The sequence below is a fragment of the Pogona vitticeps genome, chromosome 3 (genome assembly GCF_051106095.1).
Source record: "Pogona vitticeps strain Pit_001003342236 chromosome 3, PviZW2.1, whole genome shotgun sequence".
Taxonomy (NCBI): Eukaryota; Metazoa; Chordata; class Lepidosauria; order Squamata; family Agamidae; genus Pogona; species Pogona vitticeps.
Window position 1 is genome coordinate 67,969,559 of NC_135785.1, and position 8,552 is coordinate 67,978,110.

Consider the following 8,552-nt stretch of genomic DNA (forward strand, 5'->3'; position numbering starts at 1 on the left):
ATGCAAAAGCCTTTGACTGTGTGGACCACAGCAAACTATGGCGAGTCCTTAAAGAAATGGGAGTGCCTGATCACCTTATCTACCTCCTGAGAAACCTATATATGGGATAGGAAGCAACAGTTAGAACTGGATATGGAAAGACTGATTGGTTCAAAATTGGGAAAGGAGTACGACAAGGCTGTATATTTTCCCCCTGCTTATTTAACTTATATGCAAAATACATCATGTGAAAGGCCAGAGTGGATGAATCCCAAGCCAGAATTAAGGTTGTCGGAAGAAATATCAACAACCTCTGATATGCAGATGATACCACTCTGATGGCAGAAAGTGAGGAGGAATTAAAGAACCTGTTAATGAGGGTGAAAGAGGAGAGCACAAAATATGGTCTGAAGCTCAACATCAAAAAACTAAAATCATGGCCACTGGTCCCATCACCTCCTGGCAAACAGAAGGGGAAGATATGGAGGCAGTGACAGATTTCACTTTCTTGGGCTCCATGATCACTGCAGATGGTGACAGCAGCCCCAAAATTAAAAGATGCCTGCTTCTTGGGAGGAAAGCGATGACAGCTAAAAACCTGGCTATTCAAGGCAGCCTTCCCTCCAGCCAATTAAGTCTTTCCTATTTTTCTCCGCTTTTATGCCATGCCATCTTGGTAATCTTCTTCAAATTAAGTGTTCAATTGTAATTGCAATTTTATAATTTTATATGTTTTATATTGTTCTGTTTTATCTGTGTAAGCTGCCCTGAGTAGACAAGGTCTAGATGGGCGGGGTAAAAATCAAATCAAATCAATCAATCAATCAATCAATCAATCTTGATAGCATCTTAAAAAGCAGAGACATCACCTTGCCAACAAAAGTCCGTATAGTCAAAGCTATGGTTTTCCCTGTAGTGATGTACGGAAGTGAGAGCTGGACCATAAAGAAAGCTGACCGCAGAAGAATTGATGCTTTTGAATTGTGGTGTTGGAGGAGGCTCTTTAGAGTTCCCTGGACTGAAAGGAGAATGAACCCATCCATTCTAAAGGAAATCAAGCCTGAGTGCTCACTGGAAGGACAGATCCTGAAGCTGAGGCTCCAATACTTTGGCCATCTCATAGAAGAGAAGACTCCCTGGAAAAGACGCTGATGTTGGGAAAGTGTGAAGGCAAGAGGAGAAGGAGACGACAGAGGATGAGATGGTTGGACAGTGTCATTGAAGCGACCAACATGAATTTGACATAACTCCGGGAGGCAGTGGAGGTCAGGAGGGCCTGGCGTGCTCTGGTCCATGGAGTCATGAGGAGTCGGACACGACTAAACGACTAAACGAACGAACAAACAGACCCATTTAAATTAAAGGAAATAAATTTAAGCCATGTCATACCATACTCTGAACAAAAGTGGGTATGGAGTTAGTTCACTATAGTTTTTCATTTTTTGAAACTTTTTATCAGCAGAGCTGTTTTGTTACATTCCCTGCATTCACTCCTTTATCTCCATTGCTTTCTGTGCACTGTCTGAAGGAAACTGTGAAAACACATTTCAGCTATTAGCAGACAGTTTCTTCAAAACTGAAACATTTAGCTAGATGTACCTTTTTGTACTGTCAATGGCTCCACTCATTGGTTAATCACAATGAAAGGTAGGTTTGGTGCTTGCAAAACAGCTGGGCAAGAAGACCACATTTTGTCTCATGTCTCTGCTTCTACCTGGGCTAGACACTTTCAAACGAAAATTTGGGGATTTGGTAATTAGGTGGGGCAAGGCGGAGAATGCCCAGCCTTCCGAGGCAAAACTAGACAGTTGGAAGATGTGACAATTTCTGCATGGCAATACTGATATCATGAAGTCTGCATCATTAAAGTTAAGGAGCAGAAGAGACACATATTTAGGTGGATTAGGCTTTACTGCCATGCAGACTCTAAATCACAGACCACTGGAGAAAGCAGAAAAGTAATGGCTAAAACCCCCCACCTTTTTAAACCTAGTATTTCAACCAACAGTAGTATTTAGAAGTGTTTATTTTCCTGAAGCAGATTGTATTGTGCATTTTCCCTAAGAAGCAAAACTATCGTAGAATCAGAGAAAAGTTAAACTGGAAGGGGCCTACAAGGTCATCAAGTCCAACCCGCTGCTCACTGCAGGAATACAATCAAAGCATGTAATATCTACCTGTATCTATGTTTTCCTTGAATGTCTCTAGTGTTGGAGCATTCACCAAAGTAGTATGGTAATGGTAGCTTTATTCAAACTCAAATTTGACAGGTGCCACGCCCCCTTTTGGACCCCCAGCAGCGGAAGGGGAGGGACTTCCGGCGTCTAGGCTCGACCCAGGCCCCTTCCGGCGGAAGGGGCTGGTCGAGTGGTGACGTCGGGGGTTGTGGGGGTCACCGTGGGCCTATAGGAGTGTATTCCTAGAGTCTGGGGTCCCCCGTGACCCTAGGGTGGCCTGAGGATTGGTCCCCGAGGGGTTGTGCCACCCCCACGGCCCTATGGACCAATGGGGAGCGGTTGGAGGGGCTTGGCTAGAAAGGGCGGCCCTAGGGCATGCCCCAGCATGCCTTTAGGCCCTGCATGACGTCAGGGGTTGTGGGGATCACCGTGGGCCTATAGGTGTCTTTTCCTAGAGTCTGGGGTCCCCCGTGACCCTAGGGTAGCCTGAGGATTGGTCCCCGAGGGGTTGTGCCCCCCCACGGCCCCTGTGGACCAATGGGGAGCGGGTGGAGGGGGTTTGGCTAGAAAGGTTGGCCCTAGGGCATGCCTCAGCATGCCCTAGGCCCTGCAAGGGTGGGAAAGTCCCGGGGATTTGCAGAGAAGCTATAAACGTGGTTCGGGACCCTTCTGCGTGCTCTTGCGGCTCTTTGCAAAGGTCTTGTGGCTTTAAAGACATGGCTGACAAGGAGAACAAAGCTCCCGAGGCATGCCAAAAGCTTGCGGGAAAGCCCGGGAGGCGTTTGCGTCCCAAAGGCTACTATTATGGGCCGGTGGGATTTTCCATGCCGTTGTGTCCATTAGGAACTCCTACAAGACTAAAGGCTAGCCTTCCCAAAGACCCAGAAAAGTTAAGAAAAAAATGCAAGTCTGCAGAAGACGTATTTGTATTTACCGCAAAGCCTAAGCAGAAGCCGAAAAACACAAGAAAACCGGACTGCACACTGATGTGGGGTGATGATGAAGATGCTGAGCCTCAGTGCGTTGATGGCGAACAAGGGATAAAAAGAGATTTACAGAAGCCGCCGGGTTTTGCGGAGATTGACGATGGTGCTGAGCAGCAAATGTTGGCAGAGGCTCCAGACGAAGGCTTTGAGAGTGATAAAGAGAACCAAGTCAACCTGGTAAGACCAATTTTCTTTTTAAAAAGTCTTATTAAGGGTTCCGTTATAAGGGCTTTAAATGCCATAGTTAAGGATTTATGCTAGGGTTGGGGGGGGCGGGGCGGTAAAGGGCCTTTTAAAAATGACTAAAACCTTGTTTCATTTTCAATCACAGGAGAGCTTGTTTCAAGCTCAAACTCAGGAGGGCCCTGAACATGATGGTGATGATGATGATGAGGGGCTTGAATGTGACTGTGGATATTGGGCGCACAGAAAGGCCCTGAAAGCGGCAGGTTGCATCCCTTCAAGAGAGAATACTTCCTGAATGACTATATAACCTGCAAATATATCCTGTATTGTGTGTGTGTGTGTGTGCTTCTACCTGTACCTTCTGCTGTATTGCGTGTGTTTCTACCTATGTCTTCTGTAAAAGCTAAAATGTCTGCCCTGTATTTCTACTAGCACTGAGATTTAGATGTATGCTTTACAATATTCTTGTAATATACTGTCTTTTAATAAAGAGTCTTTATTGTACCATACATTGCTCATATATGTGCTAATGGCTGAGCTGGATGCACGGGGGAAATTATTGCACAATATCTATTATACACCCTCATCAGCGGGGAGTTTTGGAGGTCTGAAGCCTCTCTTTAGGGAGGCCAAAAAACAGGTGAAAACCTTGAAACTCGGAGATGTTTCTCGATGGCTGTCCGACCAGGATGCCTATACGTTGCATAGGCCTGCTAGAATTCATTTTAAAAGAAATAAGACCGTGGTTTCCAAAATAGATGATCAATGGCAGGCAGATTTGGTTGATATGCAACAATATGCTCGGCACAACAAGGGTTGCAAGTATATTCTGGTCTGTATAGACATTCTTTCTAAGTACGGCTGGGTAAAAGCGCTCAAAGGCAAAACAGGCAAAGAAGTGGCCAGAGCCTTTGAAGCCATTTTCAAACAAGATGGAAGAAAACCTGACAAAATACAGACGGATCGTGGCGGTGAATTTCTAAACAGACCTGTAAGCAGTTTATTCAAGAAATGTGGAATACAGCATTTTGTCACCAATAATGAGGTCAAAGCAGGGGTTGTTGAGAGGTTTAACAGAACATTAAAAACAAAAATGTGGAGGTATTTCACGGCTAATAACACCTACAGGTATGTGGATGTATTACCGCAGTTCCTTAAAAGTTATAACCATAGCCTTCATAGAACTATTAAATGTAGGCCTGTAGATGTGAATCATCACAATGACATGGTCGTCTGGAAAAGAGTCTATGAGCCCTCTGTTGGAACCAAAAAAGAAGTTCCAAAACTCAGAAAAGGGGACCGTGTGAGGGTTTCTAAAAGGAAGGGTGTATTTGATAAGGGCTATGAACAGAATTTCACCACCGAGATATTTATTGTGGACCGTGTTGTAAAAGGTACAGAGAGACCTGTATATCAGCTAACGGATTATGATGGGGATGCCATAATCGGAACTTTCTATCCTGAAGAACTGCTGAAGATCAATGACAGGGAAGACCGGTTGTACAGAATTGAAAAGATTTTGGGCACAAAAGGTCGAGGTCGAAGAAAGCTCCACCTAGTCAAGTGGTTAGGTTGGCCTAGTAAGTTTAACAGCTGGGTGTCAGCCTCAGAGGTTTCTGAGATCGTATAGGGACAGAGAAGCAAAATGGGAGATTATGGTTTTTACATCACACTACCCAGCAACGCCTGTAAGAAGGTTTTTCCTCAAAATACAAATGCCAGCTTTACGACAATGTTGCCCAAGCCCTTAGATTTGATTGGTGTTTGGGAAGTTGGTCTAGCAGAGATACAGTATCCTCGGAGCTGGTACACACTCCTGAAAAATACCCCATTTTCAATTTCTGAGGGTACAAATAAATGGATCTTTCAGTTACACAGGGGCTATTACAAGGACATTCCTGATCTTCTGAACAACATGAATGACACTATAAAACAAGCTATAGATCTACAAGAAACATGGTTGGCCTACGACCCCGTCATGGGAAAAGTTAGATTCACAGGCCCTGAAAATTACTTATTTTCAGCGGGTGCTGAGTTAGCCCACATTTTGGGGGCCCCCCCGGATGTGCCCGTCAGAAAAATACCGCATGCTGCAGACCTTACTGGGGGATTCAGTTCCTTGTACGTCTATACAGATATCATCGAGCACCAAATCGTGGGAGACCATGCTGTGCCTCTGTTACGCTGCATCCCCGTCAAGGGAGAAACCTACGAATGTGTTACAATTACCTACGACAAACCGCATTACGTGTTGATGAGCAAGAACCACATCAACACTATAACCATTGAAATAAAGACGGATCAGAACCAACCCGTGCCATTCACTCTGGGGAAAGTTGTTGTGCGGTTGCATATACGTCCCAGAAAAGGCTGTGTTTAGGAAGAGATCAGAAGGACGCTAAAATGGTGGTGTTGAAAGACTACGGGGATGTTAATGTTTATAGAGCGTACTATAAGGCCCAGGCAGGGCGTGGCCTCCCCGGTTTTCACGGATCTGTAAACATGTACGGAGCAGGACTGGGGGGCATTTTTCGTGGATTGTTCCGAAAGGCCGTCCCCCTCTTGAGGAGAGGCTTTGAGTTTATTAAGCCCCACATTAAGACGGCCGTACATAATATCGCCGGAGACGTCGCGAGTCATGTTATGAAAAAAGTGAGACCCCAAGAAGGCTCAGGACTCACGTACATGAAAAGAAGGGGTGGAGTTAAATGAAAAGCGGGTCATCTACGCCTAGGTCCACCTAAACGGTTAAACAGCGGATTGCCTCCCAAAAAACGTCAGAAGCTTGAGAACAGGAAGAAGAAAGCAAGCCGTAAGATAAAGGGTCTGAAGCGGTGCAGGGGAGACATATTTTAAAATGGCGTTCATTCACGGCTCCTCTGAAGAGTGTGCCAAATCTGAATTGGATATTTTTCAGCTATCACCTACACAAACCAGCGTGGAAAGCTGTATGTATATAGAGGTCCCTCCCTTAGCAGCGCTAACACCCAACGGCCAAATAGAGTTTTATATAACTGGTAACAGTGAAGATTATATCGATTTAAACAATACCTTGCTCTACGTGGTGTGTAAGATCACAAAAGCAAATGGGACAAACATCGCTGTGGATGCTAAAGTGGGCTTTGTAAATTATCCCATTGCCTCGCTCTTTAGCCAACTGGACGTTACCCTTGGAGATCGGCTCATCAGTCAGAGTAATAATTGCTACCCCTATAGAGCGATGATAGAGCTGCTTATGAATTACGGCGCTGACAGCTTGAGCACTCAATTTGCGGCGGGCGGCTTTTATAGAGATGGTTATACAGCCATGGAACAAACCACCGTCGCCCCCCATACCGGAAACTGGGGTTTTCGAATGAGAGCAGAACACACCGGAACCAGCAAGAAATGGGATCTGATGGGGCCGTTGCATAATGAGCTATTTTTTCAGGAGAAAATGTTACTGAACGACGTAGATGTGAAAATCAAACTTACCCGTAGCAAGGACATGTTCTGTCTGCTGAGTGGTGATGCTGGTGAGCACTACAAAGTGGATATTTTAAACGCCTCTCTGTTTGTCAAAAGGGTGAAAGTGTCCCCAGGAGTTCGCATAGGACACGCAGAGGCCCTTCTCACTTCTAATGCAAAATACCCCATTGAACGCGTGGGCATGAAAGTATTCAGCATACCTGCAGGAAGCCTTGTGTGCAATCAAGAAAACCTTTTTCTGGGGCAGTTGCCTAAACAGCTCGTCATAACTTTTGTCGACAATGAGGCTTTCAGTGGTGCATATGACAAAAACCCTTTCAATTTCCAACATTTCAATGTTAATTTTATAGCCTTGTACGTTGATGGGGTACAAGTTCCAGCAAAGCCCCTCCAGCCTGATTATGCAAACGGACTATGTGTCAGAGAGTACATGCAGCTGGTACAAACCTCAGGGAAAGCCATGAAGGACCAAGACATTTTCATCACCCCTAACGAATTTGCACACGGATACACCCTATATGCCTTTGACCTGACACCGGATCATGGCTGCTCAGAACATTATTCTCTGATCAAGACTGGAAACCTTCGAGCTGAGATCCGTTTTGCCCAACCCCTAACGGCCACTATTAACATGCTCTTATACGGGGTATTTGACAATGTGATTGAAATCAGCCATAGCAGAAACGTCCTCTTTGATTACATGTGAACATGAATACGTTGCAGCTATTAAGCGTGTTACAACGAGATAAGACCTTTCTAGATGTGTACCCCTGCGACCTGTTACCAAGGAACCTTATTACCAAAAGACCTACCGGAATAGTGGTGAACACCCATCCCCACACGATGCCTGGGGAACACTGGCTGGCCCTCTATTTACCAGCTAAGGGGCCTGGGGAATTTTTTGACTCATACGGCATAGACCCAGACAACCCACGGATCCCTGAAACAATTACAGCTTTTTTATGGCGTCAGGGCAAAGAAATAATATTCCAGAAGAGACAGCTACAAAACCCTTCGGCAGTGACCTGTGGCTATAACTGTGTGTTCTTTTTACAGAACAGAACAAAAGGTCTGCCGTTTGACCAAATTTTAAAGTTGTACTCAGAAGATGCGACCAAAAATGACCGCATGGTTGTAGAGTTTGTCAAGAACAGGAAAATTCAAACAGCACCCCGATCCTGCAAACCGTTTCATCATATTCAAGCCTGCGGCCCCCAGTGTAAAACATAAAATGTAAGCTGTGCATAAATAAAATAAAAGACAAAAGTTAAATGTTTTATCTGTCTTGGTGTTTATTAATGTGTTTTATAAAGTGTCTTGGTCCTTCATGGCTTTCCCTGAGGTTTGTACCAGCTGCATGTACTCTCTGACACATAGTCCGTTTGCATAATCAGGCTGGAGGGGCTTTGCTGGAACTTGTACCCCATCAACGTACAAGGCTATAAAATTAACATTGAAATGTTGGAAATTGAAAGGGTTTTTGTCATATGCACCACTGAAAGCCTCATTGTCGACAAAAGTTATGACGAGCTGTTTAGGCAACTGCCCCAGAAAAAGGTTTTCTTGATTGCACACAAGGCTTCCTGCAGGTATGCTGAATACTTTCATGCCCACGCGTTCAATGGGGTATTTTGCATTAGAAGTGAGAAGGGCCTCTGCGTGTCCTATGCGAACTCCTGGGGACACTTTCACCCTTTTGACAAACAGAGAGGCGTTTAAAATATCCACTTTGTAGTGCTCACCAGCATCACCACTC

General features: G+C 45.0%; 1 protein-coding gene across 2 annotated transcripts; it reads left to right on the forward strand.

Annotated features, from left to right (window-relative positions):
• Positions 1-2,866: 2,866 nt before the first annotated feature.
• Positions 2,867-7,822, forward strand: LOC144587928 (uncharacterized protein F54H12.2-like). 2 transcript variants are annotated; one of them, XM_078389620.1, is made up of 2 exons: positions 2,867-3,319; positions 3,474-7,822. In XM_078389620.1, exon 2 carries the CDS (start codon positions 6,186-6,188, stop codon positions 7,500-7,502), a length of 1,317 nt encoding a protein of 438 aa, XP_078245746.1. In that variant the 5' UTR covers positions 2,867-3,319; positions 3,474-6,185; the 3' UTR covers positions 7,503-7,822. The 2 variants fall into 2 exon arrangements, with proteins under 2 accessions (XP_078245746.1, XP_078245747.1); XM_078389621.1 differs by having other exon boundaries at positions 3,474-3,837.
• Positions 7,823-8,552: the final 730 nt, after the last annotated feature.